Raw genomic sequence first — 19,140 nt, forward strand, 5'->3', positions numbered from 1 at the left:
AAGTGTTCAGGAGAGTGAGTTCAAAGAAGTAATTGGGTATTTTTCCAAAAGAATATGTTGGCAAAAGATTTGTAAAGCAAAGCATAGCATCAGATCTAGATTCAACTGCATAAATGCTTCATCTTCTACAGCAATGTAAAATAATTTTCAGAGGGCAAAGAAAAACTTTTTTAAAGGGAAAAAAGCTAATTAAGTAGAAGAGTAGATAAATTTACTTTGTTCTAAACTAACTATATTTTCTACTATTAAGACAAAAAAATGGAAAAAAGAAAACATCAAAAATAAACTACTGGGGCTGGGGTTATGGCTCAGTGGTAGAGTGCTTGCCTTGCATGCGTGACACATTGGGTTTGAATCTCAGTACCACATAAAATAAATAAAGCTATTGTGTTCATCTAAAACTAAAAAAAAATAATAAGAAACTACTTCCATGAGTTACATTAAATTTGGGGGATTTCCGAAAATTAGTGTTTTCTATACTGTTCAAAAATGAAAAGGCTCTAAAGTCCAGGAAACATCATTTTCTTTGTTTTGCTATAATATTCTATGGTTTCCAAGTTTAGTCTACTTCTCAACCTGACCAAAACTAAAATAACGCTAAACTGCTTGAAGCTTAACAATATTGTTCTATTATATTTAAAACTATTTTTAAATATTTAAAGATGAATTTGACCAATATATTTGCAATTATACAAATAAATTATATTTAAGGTAAAAATATTATATTACAGAAAAATTCTTGTTATCATTAACAAAAAGTTAAATATTCCCCCAAATTTCCATCTTTTCTTACAAAATAGTCTTCTAATCATGGAAGTTAAATACCCTGTAATTTATAATGCTTTCAGGATAAATCTGACACTCTTTGGGCTGGCATCAAGGCTAGTCCAATCTACTGCTAAATTCAAGCTTTCTTATCTCCTCATCCATACACTCTACTCACCCTCCCTTACTGCTTCATGAAAAATGACCATTTACATGTTGTCCATCTTGCCTCTGTTTACTCCACACTAACTAAGATTTGCTCTTACCCCTATAGCTGCAAACTTTATTTCAGGCAGGCATATACAATTATCCACAGGCCAGAGACTAGGTCTAATAATGGTTTTGTTCTTGCCTTAACAAAAGAAAAACCTTCATTGTTAAAAGCAAAGATTGTTGTCAATTCAAAAACTTCCTTTCCCACAGCAATTTGTTAAGGGCATGAACTCTGAAAAACCTAAATTGTGTCATTAATCAGTTGTGTATAGTTGGGCAAGTTACTTAAATCATTGTGAGAACCTTGGTTTCCTTGTCTGTAAAACAGGAATATGGGAATCATCTCCTTATAGGACTGATACAAAGAAAATTAAGAGTTTGAAGGTGTTCAGGTGTTTGAGTTATATGTTGTGATTAATTCATTGACTGGCAGATAACAGGTATTCAATAATGTTTGTTGGGTTTACGATAATAATGAACTCTTAGAAATTCCTAGCTTTTTTTTTTTTTTTTTTTTTTTGGTACCGGGGATTGAACCCAGAGTTGCTTAACCACTGTGTCACATCCCCAGCCCTTTTTATTTTGAGACAGGGTCTCACTAATTTGCTTGGGTCCTTGCCTGGAATTACAGCACCCAGTTAATTTCTAGCTTTTATGTCTGCTTCTGGTTCTTTTAAGCCAGTATATATGACCCAGGGCTGGCCTTGTTGTCCAGTGTCTGCAACTGTCTGGTATCTGTTCATCTGCCTGATTTTTAACCTGGCACTCTCTGTGTATTCTTGAATTAATTATCATTCCCAACTATAGTACACCACAGATTGTTCTCCTGGTCCTGGCTTCCTATAGTTCCTAAGATTACATGAATGAGATGGTCCTGACTCCCGTGTACCACACAGACTATATGATCTCTAAATCTAACTCATTATTAGGGCCGCTTACAGTCTACCTTCCCTGAAGCTATGCATCTGAATCTTCCCTAGACCATTTCATCTGAACTCCTGAAGTACAGACTGTCTGTACCAATTTTTTTTTTTTTTTTTTGGAAAATTTGACACATCCTTTGTTAATGTGAGTCAAATGATTATTCACATGTTCATTCATTCTGCAATTACACATAAGAAAGAATGAGACCACTGTAATTGCTCCAATTTATTAAACTAGAAACTTATCAAAACAAACAATAAATAAAATTTTTCTTTCTACTATAGCCATATGAACTAACAAAGAATATTATTAAACAAAAATTTTCTTTCTACTATAGCCATGATGAACTAACAAAGAATATTATATATTGTATGGCTATGAGAGCAAGGAATACTCAAACTTTAAAAAGTATGGTATCACTATGATTTTTGATGTCTTCAACTGAGATGTTTCATTGTATAGTGTTAAGGTAAACATGTGTGTGTGTGTGTGTGTGTGTGTGTGTATGGTTTGTGAAGCTTTTATGTTTGTGTGTAACTGAATTTTTTTGTAAGAATTATTAACAGTTTGGCAGAGCAAGGGGGAAAAAAATCTGGTTTCTGAAAGCTTTGTTAAATAGAGAGTATCCACAGCAATTGTTTCTTCCCTGCTTCATCTTCTTTGGAAGCTCTACTCAAACCAGTGCTGCCTGGCTTTAGCAATCACAATTCTAAGGGTGTAGTGCAAACAAACACTCCTTTAACCTCACAAATAAAGAGTTGAACTTTCCAGATCTGTAACATTTTCTTTCAGCAAGGCTTCTCTATGATGCTAAAATGGTATAAATTAGGGATTCAGAAAACAATAAGAGGGAAACTATTTTTCATCAGTAACTGAACCACATTGAAAGAAATATGAACTGCTGAGCTAAGGTAGTCAACACATTCTCCAACAACACTCCACTAACTCAATTAGTTAAATAAATTTTTAAAAATGCTATTATACATAGTTGTAAAAACACAGTCAGGAGACGAGGCCCATCATGTGTTTTCAGGGTGAAGAATACTAACTTAGAAGACAGGTTTTCCAGCATTTCTTATTGTCATGGTAAGAGAGAACTGTATAATCTAAGAAATAAAGCCTTAAAGAATTTTGTGGGAAAAGAAACTTAGTAATCAAGCACAATTCTGAATAATTTGGTTTATTTTAAAACTCTCTTTTATTTTGGGGGAGAAAAATTATTTACAAAAATTTACCTGTAAGTAGAAAGGGTTTCAAAACATTTTTATTAAATGAAATAAACAAATTATGAAAACTGCCACAACCATAAAATGCAACCATAATTTGCTACAACAGTCAGAATAGCAGATTAGGTATTCTGTGGCTTACTATTTAGAGAAACTTAGAAAAATAAAGCAAAATTTAAAACTATACTTAAGATTTTTTACTCCTTGAACTCTCCCCCACCATGGTGTTAAGACTAGTGTTTTCGTGGAGTAAAACAGTCACAAGATGAGAAGAAAAGAACACAACTTATTATATGTTGTTCTACATATGCATTTTGAAAACACAAGGGAAAAGGCATCATTCACCAAAGCACCTGATCACAAAGCAAATCTGTCAATAAAGGTTTAACCTTGATATATAACTGACCAATGATTCTGGTTCTGAACAAAATCATCAGAATTATCATCTTCAATCTTAGCCCCTATCTTCCCTTCATTCCCCAAATGTACCATAAGTAAAGGATTTATAATATTCACAAAGAGATACACATTTCCCATAATTGCTAAAAATAACGGTCTAGAGAACATTTGAATTGTGATAGTTTTCCAATCAGAATTTCAGGGATCAGCCCCTAGAGGAGAAAGTACTACCCCTAAAATAGTATTTAACAGACAAGCCCAAATTTAGGAATAGAATTAGGATAGTCTGTCTGGGACCAGTTAATAATATCTCTATTTAAAGATCAAATCAAACTAAGTTCTCAATTTTAAAAGCCACAGAAGCTATCCTTACTGTTGGTCAGATCAGCCAGAGAGGTAATGATTTTTACACAGGTTGTAAATGGAGCAGGGACTGGTTTTAAGGGTGAAGGACTAGGAGGAGATGGTATAATGAAACCTAAGGGGATGTGGAAGGTTGCAAAGAAAATAAGGACTTTCAGAACCAGTGGTCCTTCTCTCTCTACAACCTTTGAGGATTAGTTGATGACTAACTTATTATCCCTGCTTGACAATTTAATAATGGTAGAAATATCAGATTTTTTTTTTTTTTTACTACCAGAACTACTTTAAACACATTCTCACCTGAAAGCCTACAGAGAAAGAAAGTCCTGACATGAACGAACTTAATGGCACTATTCTCCTCCTAAAATAAAAGCCACGAAAGAAAGGACCAAATAATAAGTGAAGAGAACGTATCTATGGGTCCGCATATATTATCCCCAAGTTTAGCTTACAGATAATTTGACTATAAGACCCACCCCAACACACACACACACACACACAAAAAAAAAAAAAAATCAAGAATATGAAGTAAATAAGGAAAATCTATTCCTTTTCTCAGTTCCACTTAGGGGTGTGGCAGGTAGAGGAGGGAGATGGGACAGGAAAGGACAACAGTACAGAACTAAGTCTCCCTTCAAAAGAAACTTTCCTTTGTTAAAGAATCCTGAAGACTATGTTGTCCTGATCCCTCTAGCCTTATCTTCTTCTAAACTCTTCTCTATAACATGAAAACTCCAACCTTTGCTTCCACCCCTTTTAGATGTTTCTAAACCACAAAAGCCCAAAAGCTGTATTTTTGTTTCTAGTCCCATTTTGCACAGTCAGTGGTTGCACACTGTACTCTAGAATCATGGAGACTTGAGCTGGAATCTGAGCTTCATCATTTACTAGATTATATAAATTTAGGGAAGTCTCTGAACTTCAGTGTGCTTCCCACTATTTCCTCAGCTATGAAATGAGGATAGTAATAGCTCCTGCCTTTCAAAACTAATGTGAGAACTAAATGAAATATTTAATAAAACATTTAGTACAGTATCTGATATTTAGTAAATTCTCAATAAATGTTAACTATAATAAATCCAAGATGATCCCATGTCTTAGCAGTTTTTCCAATGATGGGTTAAGAGAATCATAATCAACACTTTAAGAAAAAAATCACTGAAATAAAAATCTTAACATAATATGTGTACAATTTCAAAAAAAAAATTCAGATACACTCCTACCCAATCACACACATATTTTGAACTTAGCCTGATGATTTTTTGTGATGCCTCTCCTAAGTAACTTTCAAACAAGAGCATAACACTTTGCATAAAACCCTACAATGCCTAACTACACTGTATGTTTATGTCTGCATCTCCAAATGGTCTAATATTCTCCCTCTATTCCTAGTGCCTAAAAATGCTGGAGGATCAGTAAATTCTTGTTGAATAAATCATCAAAACTTAATAGGTATTAAAAACATGAAAACATTTAACCACTTTTATTTTTTCTGATCAGGTTTTATTACTTCATAGAAACTGAAATTTAGCTATAATGTCATACAAAATCTACAAAATCGTTCTTTCTTCCATAGTACCTAGTATACTCCCTTTTCACAAAAAATGAGGAATTAATGTTTACTTAGGAAACTAAAACAAGTGATGTGCAAAAATGATCTTTAAAAAGGAGAACATCAGAGCTGGGGACATAGCTCAGTGGTAGGATGCTTGCCTAGCATGAACTAGGTTTAGCTGGGTTAGATCACTAGAACCACAAACACAAAACAAAAAGTAGAACATCAAAACATACAGATGGGCTATGTAGTTGAATTTTTATTTTAGCAGACTAGCCACAATCGTGATTCCTTTTAAAGAGCAAAGAAAGCTGAAGGAAAGTTATTAGACATAAAAGATATCTATATGATAAACAGTCCAAGGATTCCTTTTCACGGATACTACATATACTATGAGAATACATCTAAATAACAACTAGGCAGATACTTGCTTGAGTACTTAATACTTTCAATATTCATATTATCACCATCATTTTCAATTCTATTGAAATGTAAAAAGTTGTACAAATTTACTAACTCTACACACGATCTCTCCTTGCTATTTATCCCAGAGATTTTTTTATTCTGTTGCAAAAAAGCAAAACACTATAAATCATTTCTAATACAATACCTTTTACCATGTTAGAGGCATCCAAGATCTACTAAATCAAAGTTATTTATAAAACCTGGTTTTACATTTGTTTAAAAAAATACAAATAAATATTTGCTCTAAAATGAGACTTAAATTTTAAGGTATAGATTCCTTTAATCTGTCCAAATATTTGTTTCTGTATCCTTAATAACTGAGAAATTGGAAGTTCACAACTTTCTAAGATTATCTCTCTCTTCATGTGGTAAATCATATAAATGAAATAAAGAAGGGGACAGGGGTGAGAACAGTACTGCTTAGGCTAATCAGTCCAGAGACTAATTAATGCAAATGATAACTTTACCCCCTCTGAAATTGTTAAACACCTAAGGAAACTGTTATTTCAGAAAAGTTTCCTACTTTTGTAACTTACAAAATATATTTTAATTTCCTAAGAGGATCTATTTCAAACTGGACTTGAACATAAAAGCCAAGACTTAATAGTTAACACTGATTTATTTAAGGAAGAAAAAAGATAAGCTGTGACTTTTGGTCTTAAGAAATAAAACCAATGAAACTGGCAACAAGTTGTTGCTACTTATTTAAAAAAAAAAAAAACAAACTCCCCTACATTTGAAATAGTAATTTCAATGACCCTAGTAAGGGTGACAACACTCACCAGTATGAATCTTCTCATGTCTCTGTAGCAGGTACTTCTGTATGAAACGCATGTCACATTGACTACATTGAAATGGTTTTTCGCCTTAAAATAATTTCACATCCACAGATTAGTTAATGGACAAAAGAACAGTTGTTTAGTTACTATTTCTGAGGAAATATATATCTTAGAAGCCCAAAATTTTGGAAAATTCCAAAATATCCACACAATTTTTTAATACTTTTGATTAACTTATTAGCTTTATTTCCTCTCAAAATGTCCCCCAGGATTTCACATTCTCATAATCACAGAAAAATGAGATTAAATTTTATTTATATCAAAGAAAAAAAACAAAGCAGAATTTTAAAAGCATAAGTTGAGAAAGAACTCTACCCGTCACCGTATAACCTTAAATATCTCTTCTTTCCAAGATGTACCCATCCTGTTCTCTGTGGCTAACTATCCCTTTTTTGTCCTATCGACTCCTTTCTTAAGAACCTTCAAAACTTTCTAAACATTCCTTTTAAACAAATTTCTGTCTCTTCAAACTTTCCCTCTCTGCTGAAGCTCCTCCTTTTAAAGGAGAGTACCGTTTAGTCTGCTTCATGCTGAGGAACCTTGCTCCAACCCTGGACTGCTCCTACATTCATATTTTCTCTCCTTCCCTTTCACCACAACACCTTCTTAAAAAAGGAGCAGTCTACCCAAGCCTCAAAACCTTCACCACTCATTTGTGGCTTGACCCTTCTATTCTGCTCTCTGAAAAACTACACATGATCTCCTTCCTATTTATCCCAGAGACTTTTTATTTTTTTCAGTTCTTCAATCCTCTCTATCCTGAGGATGTGACACTGTTGATCCTCCCTGGTATTCTCTCTTCTTTTGGCTTCGGGGATACCACTGTATTTTCCTAGTTCATCACTTCCTTTATTACTCTGTATTCCTCTTACATACCCCTATCCATCTTACTTGTCTAGCTTGTTTCCCCAAAGAGCTGTGATCAGTCTTTAGTTCTTTTCTCAATAGTTTCATGATCTTAGCTACTACTTTTTATATTTGATTCTCAAATCCATATTTCAAACTCTGTATGGAGTATACTGTACAAAAAAAATGCTGACAATAATACATTCTTTTAGCACTTCTCCAGCTGAAAGGAGCACTTTAAGCCAAATAAGTGTCCAATTAAGACTATTTAACTAATTTTATACATCCATGCTAATTGATTTTTCATTTAAATTCTCTCCTGGTTTCCTTGTGATATTCTGGCCTATGAAATCTGATTGGTAATGCCAGATTAGCTATGGTCTTAGGAATGGATGACACTTACACAAAAATGAAAATAACAAAGATAATAATTTTAATGGCTATAAGCCCATTTTAATTCAAGAAATACCTGTATGAATGAAGACATGCCTCTGTAAGTGATAGTTCGTTCTAAAGGCAGCATTGCAGTGCTCACAAACGTGAGATTTAGGGGTTTTCAAACCAAGTGATCCATCCTCATTTATTGTAAGGATCTAGTTTAAAAAAAAAAAAAAAGCAAAAACAAAGAAGTTTTTAAAATGTAATTAAATATTAATTTTTTAAAAAGGATAATATAAACAAAGGTCATCAGTGGTTATAAGTATTTTTCCATAAATAATCTTGAAAAGACTATTAGAATGATGCTATTTTAATTGTATGAAAGTACAATTTGACTCAGAATGGTAAAAAGTCATTAATAAAACCCTGAAAGTTGGTTAAGATCTCATCACTCTGCCACCTCCCCTGTATTACTGATGGAGTCCCTTAGTGTTCTATCCTAGACTGAGCACAGCTATATTTTCGATTTAAAACTCTTATACATGCAGAGAGAAAAGTCTTATGTTTTAAATATGATCTTAATATCAATCAGTATGGGGCATATTAAATAAATCATGGGAAATGAATAAAATTAGCACTATATGATTGTAAAATGAGAAAACTCCCTATAAACTCATAGGGAAAGCACACTAGAATTTAAGTTAAAAAAATTTATATATATATATATATATATATATATATATATATACACACACACACACACACACACACACACATATATATATATATATATATATATATATATATATATAGAGAGAGAGAGAGAGAGAGAGTGTTTAGAGCCCAGTGTATAATTTTCCTAATTTCTGTTTACAAAAAAAAATATATAGAAATATACATTTGTATATGCATAAAAACTACTTAAGAAAGATATACACAAAATATATACCTGGGTAGATAAGAGATAAGACGGGAGGGATAGCTTACATGTATACTTAAAACATTTTTTAACATGAAAGTATTTGTTTATTATATACTTTTAAAAAAGAGAGAAAATTAAATTTTCATGTCATCCTAGAGTAAAATTTGGAGTTTCAGTCTGGGATCTCTAAGGTTAATCTAGAACTACTACCATTGTTAAACATATTCCTAAAAACATTCGTTGGTTAGAGGTAGGTAATGGAAAAGGAAGACGAGAGACAAAGAAATCAACTTCATCTTTTTGGGATTCTTGAGATTGAGAATATTGTGGGCCTGGTCTAGACAGTTACCAGAGAGCAACACACCTTGAGCCTTATGAATTCCAATTAACAACTTGGTCATCATGCAACATTAAACTGCCTTTCATCAGGCATGTATTGGAATGAAAATAAGAAACGATCCCTTTTTCCATTACTGAGGAGAGAAAAAAGATGGCAGAATCTGATGTGAAGAAGCAAAGAAACTTAGAAGATCAGATCAGTAGGGGCATGGTCAGTGAGAAGGAAAAAAATACTAGAGACAGAAGTACACAGAATGCAAGCTAAAACACTGTCTAGTACAGGAAAGAGACATCTTGAAAATATCTTTAACAAAGGACTGTGAAGTGATGAGGTCCTACAAACATATAGCTATGACCCCTTTTCTAACCCAGGCAAAGGGTGTAAGAAAAAAAGGCTTTAAACTTTAAAAAGGGGGCCTGGGGTTGTGGCTCAGTGGAGCACACTTGCTTAGCATGCGTATAGCACTGGGTTCTATCCTCAGCGGAAGGAAGGAAGGAAGGAAGGAAGGAAGGAAGGAAGGAAGGAAGGAAGGAAGGAAGGAAATTTTATTCGCCTACAACTAAAAATATTTTTTAAAAAAATCTTTAAAACATTTTTTACTTTAAATTTTCAGGAAGGCAGCTCAGCCTATAATATATGCAAATCATTGGTGATTATTATGCAAATTAAACAGGGCATTTGGGTTCTGGGCAAACTGCCAATGTGGTCAACAATGCTTCAAAGTCTATGCACTGAAGTCATAGAAGGGAAACATTGGCAAGAGAATGGAAGTGGGTGTCACAGCTTCCTGAACAGTCAGTGAGAATGGAAAGTTTCATCTCTGGCTGGTCAAACATTTTTCAACTCCTCCAAGTCACATAAAAATATGCAAGTTAATACCATTTAAAAAGAAGACACAAAACCTTTTAAACTATGATTCAAAACTATTTCTAAAATAAATTTTAAAAAAAGATTAAGTATTTTATATAAAAGAGAACTAAAGAAGACAGCATCAGGGTTATTTTCCCCCTTAATACATGTTGATAACAAATAAGAAGCTCTAAGTGCCAAAAAACATGGCAGTTCAATAGCTTTCTGTGGCATAGCAACTGCAAGGAAAGGCTTTATAAAGAACAAATCTGGCCCAAGTTGCCTAATGTGAAACGGATGTAATCCCTGACTGTACAAAGCCCTTTTATGAACCATTTAAGAAGTTCTAGATCATTGTTTTCTGGCACTGGAGGTATACTGCACTTCACTGTGAGTTCAGGTTTAACACAAGGTAGAATTTAATGGATGAAACTGCTACCACTGCCTTGTAGATAAACACAATTAAATTTCTGGCATAGTTATAAATTCAAAAACAGTGTCATCAAATTCTAGAATCTTTTATATTTAATTTTCTTTTTCTTCCCCTTCTTAAGGCCAGAGTAATAGAATCTTCTCTTAAAGGACACAGTAAAATCCACCTTGCCTCAAACAAATACCAATGGCCCCTCCAATTTCTAATGTTTTAAGTGTATCTAAGGATTTTGTCTCTTTTATTCGCCACTACAACTTGTAACCAAAATGGGATATCTATTGACAAGGCTGCCTGCTGTCCACACCAAAAAATCCTTCACAGCTTACCACTTCATTCTTTTAAAAACATTTTTGCTAAACTAGTATTTTTCAGTCTTTCACAGTTCATATCACTGAGTAGTGTCACAGAGGTGGGCATGAAATGAACAAAATTCTTTAGTGGAATGAAAATAGCACACTGATGCAGCAACATTTTCTTTCTTCATATAGACTTGGCTTCTTTTCTTTTTTGCATCCTTGTAAGATCTTTTAGTAGAATGTGCTCTACCACAGGAATATGTTTGCCTTAAGAGATTAGCAGATTTACCGACTACTGGTACCATAAAATAATTTTTCTTTTTTTCCAGCAACATATGAATATTATTACAGTAAGAAAATCTGAAGTTTCAATATTTTAAATCTTAAAATGCCAGCTACAGCATCACTGGATGCTTTTCTTGTTTCTTGTCACTATTACTTTAGCAGAAATAAATTATAAATATCAAGCAACTGGAGAAATTAGAAATAATCTAAATAATATGCAACACGATTAGCTGTAAGTAGGATAGTCAAGATGTGATGGTTATTGCTCTGGGTGACTTTGTTATTTTGTTGTATGTCTTCAAGGTTGAACTATTCTTCCATTTCTGATTGGATTTAGAGAATTTTAAAAGCTCTTACTTCCCACCAGCAGTTGCACTAAAATGGCTCATAATAGATGAGAATTCAAATTCTCTGTTAAGTCATCTTTTAGATTTTAGTGGCTTAGATGCTGATTACAATTGATTTAAGAAGGTGTAATAAAACATACAGTCACTAATTTGAAACAGGAATTATGAATTATCCCATCTTACAATCAGTTTATCTTCAAAGAAGACACTTCTTCCTAAAGCAAACTAACATAAGTAAGTATAACAAATTCCCGGTACATCCATTTCCCTGCTCCTTTTAAATAAATTTAAAAATTTTAATATAAAAAATTGAATATTTTTTAAGAAACCAATGATATATAATAAGTTTCTGGGAAAGGTTTCTCTATATAGCTCAAAATCTATTTCTATGTAGAATATGTCTTCCTGAGTTCAGCATAACCTTTAATAATCAATTTACCTGAAATATTCTAACACTGTCCTAACACCTAATAAGAGATCCCTTCATATAATAGCCAAATTATTTGTTGAATAAATTAAAAAAGGAAAAACATTTCAAAATAAAGAGAATTAAAAATATACTGCTCGGGCTGGGGATGTGGCTCAAGCGGTAGCGCGCTCGCCTGGCATGCGTGCAGCCCGGGTTCGATCCTCAGCACCACATACCAACAAAGATGTTGTGTCCGCCGAGAACTAAAAAAAAATATATATTAAAAATTCTCTCTCTCTCTCTCTCTACTCTCTCTTTAAAAAAAAAAACATACTGCTCTTTTTCATTGACTTGCTAAGGAATTTGAAAAGACCTATAGAACATAAACAGTACTGGATTATGATATAATTTACTGAAAAGCATTCTTAGATCTCATCAATGTTAACCCAGCAATCCTGATAAAACCCATCTGCAGTGGAAAATAATCCCTCCTAACTCACCTAACAAGTCAATAGCAACATCAAGTGATAATACTCATTTATCCAAAAACTTCTAAGTTCAAGACTTGAAGGTCTTAAGCTTAAGTATACATCATAATCACCTTTGCTCTTTTTCATAGTATAGATATGAACCACATGAATAAGAATTTCCAGGGATGGAGTCTGGACATTAGTAACTAGAAAAAGTCCTACAGTTGACTAATGCAGAGCCAGGAGGTAGAACCACAAACATATAGCTACACAGACTTTTCATACACTTCTAATAACTTTAGCTATCTGGGGTCCTATCCAAAACAAAACCAAAACAGATTCAAAGGGGCAAAGGAAAAGTGGTGATAAACGGCCACATAGAGCAATGTAAAAATAAAATAACATTGTCCTTAAAGAAATGAGACAGTGTAGCAAGTATTAGCAGTCAAAAACACTTAAAAAGTCTAACATTCAAGTTTAACACTAGAGCCTCAAGAGGATCAAGAGCCCTAAAACTGTCCTGAGGGCTTCATTATAATACATATATGATTTTTAAAAAGTGTTCAAGACATTAAAAGCTGACTTTTGTTCAAAAGCAGTACATTTAAAAAATAAAATTTACAACAAAGCAGTTAAAATAAAATTTGGGCTATGGTGTTAGTTCAGTGGTGGAGAGCTTGTCTACTATGAGCAAGCCCTAGGTTCCATCCCAAGCAGCACTACAAAGAAAAATAAATTTAAAATAAGTAAATAAAAGGGGCAAGCTTCTACTATGTAGAAATTTACTTTCATAAAACAGATAATTCCAAAATCCAGTAAATACTTTGACCTACATAATATTCCCTATTTCATTTACCCTCTTCTTCATCAGATATGTTGCCAAGTGTTGGGCCATTTTCAAGTACTAACTAGTATTAATATAACTAGATTTGCCATAAAATATAGGTTCAAAAAGCAATTACTGCTTAAAATGCATGGCAGCTAAAGATGGCATAACAATATAATATTTCTTACAAAGGTTATTTTGAAGGGAATTTCATCTAGAAGTATCTAAATTCAGACATTACTAAAAATCACATTATTTTATATATTTCCTGAATATATCTCTAATTTGACACAAGGTGACATCTACTCAAAATATTCATAAAAGCAAAAATCAAGATTTGGAAAGGTGTTGGGCAGAGAGCAGTCTTTTAAGCACAATAAATTACAATTCTCACACCCCTGTTACATATTATTTCTAGTCATTTCATCCTCCTAAGCATTTCCTAAAAAGAATGCTCCTAAAACACTGTCTTATATACATTATACTTAGGGTTGGCCAAAACTGTGAAGAACTTGTTTCTAAGCAATTTAAAAGAAGCAACACACTGATTTATAAACCCAAGATAAACTTTCATTTCTCTTCATAGAAAATGGCAGAATAAGTTACTTTAATGAAAAATCTCAAGTGTGACTTTTTATCACACTCTCGCAAAAATGTAAAACAATTAACTTATTATACCGGAAATGTTTCCTTATATCTGTTAGAATAGGCCAAGTCATTCATCTGACTACAACATAAGTGTGTAAATACTTAATACCATTAGAAATATTATAAAATAATAATGAGTTAATCTGAAATTAGACAAGCAAAATGGCTGAACAGCTAAATATCTGATCTATATTTAGAAACACCTGGAACGTATCATAATAAAAGGATTCCCAATAACATTAGAAGATAATAATTTGAATTTTAGTGGGAATTTCAGAAAGATATAAGATATAATAGCACCAGAAAAACCTGGTACTAAAATAGCCAGGAAAACACAGAACTTATATCATGTTGGTTTAGAATCTTAAAATAGATTCCCCATAGATTAGCAGTGAACCCAAAGTAACACAATCAATCACTATCACCATTTTAGAAAATATTTTTTTCTCAAACCCTGGAATTATTCTACATGAGTCACTTGATTTACTCATTAATGTAAAGAACAAAAAATATACATCACATAGCCAGGAGTCATGGCACACACCTATAATTCCACCAACTCAGGAGGTTGAGGCAGGAGGATTTCAAGTTTGAGGCAAGTCTTAGCAACTTAGCAAGACCCTGTTTCAAAATAAAAAGGACTGGGGATATAACTCAGTAGTAGAGCACTTGCCTAGTATGTGCCAGGTCCTGGGTTCATTCCCTAATACCACATACACGTGCACACACACACAAAATCATAAGAATCACTAAGAAAAACTTTAAGACCCCAAGAAAAAGAAGATGGGAGAGAAGACTTCAGAAAACGTGAAACATAAAATGCCAATAAAAAGGAGGGAAAAAATTAGCATAACCACAATTAAACAAATTCAAATTTAAACTACAATGATATACCCATTGTAGGCCATAAAAAAATCAAAGTCTGATACTCAAGGCTGATAAGAGTGTAGAGGGATACACTGTAGGTCCACTGGGGTAGGAATGTAATAGGTACAGTTCTGGAATGAGTAACATTATCTTCATGTCAAAGTTCACACTTTTTGATTCAATCATATACAATTATAAATACATGAATTTTTTTTAGTACAGCATAGTTTTAAATGGAGACGAAAAGAATACAACTTTCCAAGAACACAGCAATGTTCAACACAATAATCATTAAATACATGACCTATCAAAAATAATACATTAGCTAATAAAAATGTTTTTTAGCCATTAATAACTTTAAATGTAAAAACAGCTTACACACACCTTCAGGGTTAAAAATCAGGAAATTAAATCAGTATCTATTTATATCCCCAAAAGTTGAAAAAAAAAATAGAAAGGGAATATGGCAGAAAATCCAAGTGGTTATCTCTAAGAAATGAAACTATGAAGTAATTTTAGTCTCTATATTTTTCAAAAATTTCTATAATAGTCATACCTCTATATCGCCCAAACTGACAAATGTTTAACAACCAGCTAGGGAATGAGAGGGTTGGCAAGTGTCTGCTGATTTCCATGAGATAAATACTCCACCATGACTAATTATAAGCTACCAATGGTTTCAGCAACTGGCTCACAAAATTCCTGAAATTTTAGCAATCAGCACTTGCAAGCCAGTGTGAGCTACTCCAGTACAAGTCAGCCTCAATACATTACAGTTTAAAAGGTATACAAAATATTTAAAGAATAGTGATGATTATGACTTCAAATCACATATACAAAGAGAGGGAAGAAAAAAGGATGAAAAATTGACCATATAGATACAAATATACCAATTTCAAAGATTTCCTAAGAATATCAAAAAGGCTATATATAGCCAGCAACCACTGTGCAAGAGAGAAAAACAAACAAACAAAAACAAGGGGTAACTTCCAGGGCTGGGGCTATAGCTCAGTGGCAGAGCACCTGCCTAGCATGTGTGAAGCTCTGGGTTCAATCCTTAGCACCACAGAAAAATTAACAAAAATAAATAAATTAATTTAAAAAAAGAAGAGGTAACTTCCAATAGTATTTACTGGTCATTTTTATAATTTACTCATCATTCAACAACAAAATATTTACTAAGAGCCCGTTGTGTCTCCTATAATAAGCTCCTGGGGTATAACAGAGTAAAATGAAATCCCTGCCCTCATGGAGCTTACATTCTATTAAAGGTATTCAACAAGCTTTTCCTGATGAATAACTGGTATTTAATTTTACTTTACTTAATATTAAAGTAAGTTAAACTACCTGGGTACAGTACATTTATAATCCCAGTAACCCATGAAGCTGAAGCAAGAGGCTCTCAAGTTCAAGGCCAGCCTCCACAACTCAGTAAGACCCTCTTCTCATAATAAAAATAAAAATAAAAAGGGCTGGGGATGCTGGGCATGGTGGTGCACACTTGTAATTCCAGCTACTCAGGAGGCTGATGAAGAAGAATCTCAAGTCTGAATCCAGCCTACGCAACTTAGTGAGGCCCTGTTGCAAAATAAAAAATAAAAGGGCTGGGTATGTAGCTCAGGAGTAAAAGCACCAATGGGTTCAATGCCCAATACCAGACATATGTATATACACACAGACACACACACACACACACACACGTATTAATAAATTATTATGTATACACGTGTGTGTACATTATATATGTGTATGTATGAGTATGTAAAACCAGTATAAATGAGAAGCAAGGTGCTACATATCATCCCCTAGTTTTAGGAGAATAAAAGAGATGTGAGAAAAGAAAAGCTCATTTTCAGGAAAAAAGAGGGACATGATGAAAAGGTAGAAAAACTTGAAAGTCATGGTTCACCATCTCTGGGCAGGCATCCCTCCCTCCTCCCTCTTGTTGAAACTGGTGCAATACGCCAACTTTACTAAATCACACAAGATTTTTATATCTGCCTTAAGGAACCAGGTTCCTGTCTATAAGCTATACCAATAGTTTGATATTAAAAGATTAGCAACCACCACCTTAATACATTCTCTTACTTTTGCAGGAGACCGCTGTTTCCGCTTCTTCTTTTTCTGTAAGTCTACTGGCTCTCTGATTTGTTTTTTGTCTCTCATCAGTTGTTCAGATACATCAGTAAAAGTAATTTCCTGCTTTACACTTATCTGTTCAAAAAAAAAAGCTGATTTTAGAAATACATAAAAAGTCCATTGTAAAAAAAAAAGTCATTGAATGTTAAATCCTTTGCTGAACCTACATGTAGGTGCTCCCACAGCGACTATGTGGTGTGTGCCAACTAAACAGTGTTGATAGAATTCATTAATAGGCAGTTGAGAAATAAAAATCAAGAGTACTTAAGCTGAAGGTGAAACTAAGATGTGTGTGTATGTGTGTACACACACACACACACACACACACATATGGTTTTTTTAAAAATCTACCTGGAATAAGGATTAAAGATGTCCTGAGAAAAGATAATCAAAGTGGAATACAGTAGAAGTCAGGACATCAAAACATCAATTTCACTGCCACATTTAAGAACTGATGTGAGATTACAAGCACCAAAAGAGGTTAAGTTCCAAAAATCAATACAATACTGGGGGGGACATAAGGGACATTTAGACATCTTGATGGGGTTGCTTTTATAAAATATCAAGAATACAACACAAACTTATAAAATATGATACATTAAAAGAAAATATAGGCTAACAATGAAAACTTTATTATTTTATGTTCAATGTCTTTGCCAAGATAGTAGTCAGTATTTTCCTAAGCTTTACAATAAACCATCACCAAATAGGTGATCATGAGATTGTGTATGGATTAAGGCCACTACTCTGCCCAAGATCTGATGCTTACTATATATAAGTAGAGACATTAATCCATTTTTAGATCTCAGTTCTCACAGTGCTGCTTGTCCTAAAAGAAACCAAAGGTCTAAGGTCACTAATGGTAAAGTCAATTCTCATTAGAACTAACAGTGCTCCTTTATACCCCTCTTCACTGCTACTTTTTCAATCCATCCTTGAAATGAAAACACAAGGACTTTAAAAGAAATTTTTAACAGGCTATGAAATATAGCAAAAATCCTCAAGAATCATCTGAGAAGCAGAATGTGCTAATGACCACATTTTTAAAGAACACTATGGACTGGGGATGTGGCCCAAGCGGTAGCGCGCTCGCCTGGCATGCGTGCGGCCCGGGTTCAATCCTCAGCACCACATACAAAACAAAGATGTTGTGTCCGCCGAAAACTAAAAAATATATTAAAAAAAAAAGAACACTAAAAATGTGCAAAAGATTATCAGCATCTTATAGATTCATAGCGTAAGCTGGAAGACAGACAGCTATGTAGAAAAGGCTCATGAATAAAATGTTTAAAGATAAGCCATGGATTTCAGATTGACAAAATAAGGAAGTAGAAACTGCCATAAATTCCTGAAATGTGGACAATATAAGAATCACAAATCAAGAAGCTTGGAAGAAAACTATGATGTAAATTACTATTTACCTAATTAATAATTTTATCAAGCTATAGAACAGTAATATGACTGCTCTTAGGACTTCTTAACATTACTAATCAATTAGAACATAAAACAGAAGGTCATATCACCACCAACAAGGCTTTGGGTAGGACATCATACCACCTCTGAAGTGATGTTTAATAAAATACAACTACACTCTTGGGCTAAGTATGAGACAAAGAGAGATAAGAGACTTTAAGCAGCTGTGGAATTGCTCTGTCCTATTTTGCAGGGCATCCATAAACTGGGGATATAGCTCAGGTGGTAGAGTGCTTGTCTTGCATACACAAGGCCCTGGGTTCTAATCCCCAGCACCACACCAAAAAAAAAAAAAAAAGAAAAGAAAGAAGAAATGCCTATTTTGTAGGGCCTCCAAAAAAAAGTAATCCAAACATTTCTGTAGGCTTATAAATTGCAAAGAAACCATGAAATGTAACATGCAGTAAGAAGAAACAGAGGAACTCTTTTTAGTAAAAGTATTAAGTACAGTCAAGCACAGTGAAACATGTTTGTAATCTAAGTCACTCTGAAGGCTGAGACAGGAGGATCTCAAGTTTGAAGCCAGCCTCAGCAACTTAGCAAATCCTTAAGCAATTTAGTGAGAACCTGTCTCAAAATAAAAATTAATAGAAATGGGAATGTAGCTCAATGGTCAAGTACCCCTGGATTCAATCCCAAGTACAAAAATGGAAGGATGTCAAGTAGAGTATAATACAGACTTATAAATAAGCTATTCTCAAAGCAAAGAGCCTTGTGTACAAATAAAAAAAAAAGTTAGTACATGTATATTTAAAGCTAATACATAACCATTTAGTTACTACCATATTATACATGTAATCATATTAATTTTCAAATATGAGGCATACTTTTAACATTAAAAATACCTAAACCTAGAAGTATCA

The 19,140-nt window shown here is 33.5% G+C and overlaps 1 protein-coding gene across 13 annotated transcripts in view; it reads right to left on the reverse strand.

Annotated features, from left to right (window-relative positions):
• ZNF148 (zinc finger protein 148) overlaps positions 1 to 19,140 on the reverse strand; it is a 142,666-nt gene that overhangs the window by 37,415 nt on the left and 86,111 nt on the right. For all 13 annotated transcript variants that reach the window (XM_081302134.1, XM_081302139.1, XM_081302137.1 and 10 more), the window contains 3 exons: positions 16,754 to 16,879; positions 8,065 to 8,188; positions 6,693 to 6,776 (listed from right to left, as the gene is read on the reverse strand). In XM_081302134.1, the coding sequence (XP_081158260.1) occupies positions 6,693 to 6,776; positions 8,065 to 8,188; positions 16,754 to 16,831 (286 nt within the window). In that variant the 5' untranslated portion in view covers positions 16,832 to 16,879. The remainder of the gene's footprint in view (positions 1 to 6,692; positions 6,777 to 8,064; positions 8,189 to 16,753; positions 16,880 to 19,140) is intronic.

The sequence above is a fragment of the Spermophilus citellus genome, assembly GCF_964194105.1.
Source record: "Spermophilus citellus genome assembly, chromosome: 7".
NCBI lineage: Eukaryota > Metazoa > Chordata > Mammalia > Rodentia > Sciuridae > Spermophilus > Spermophilus citellus.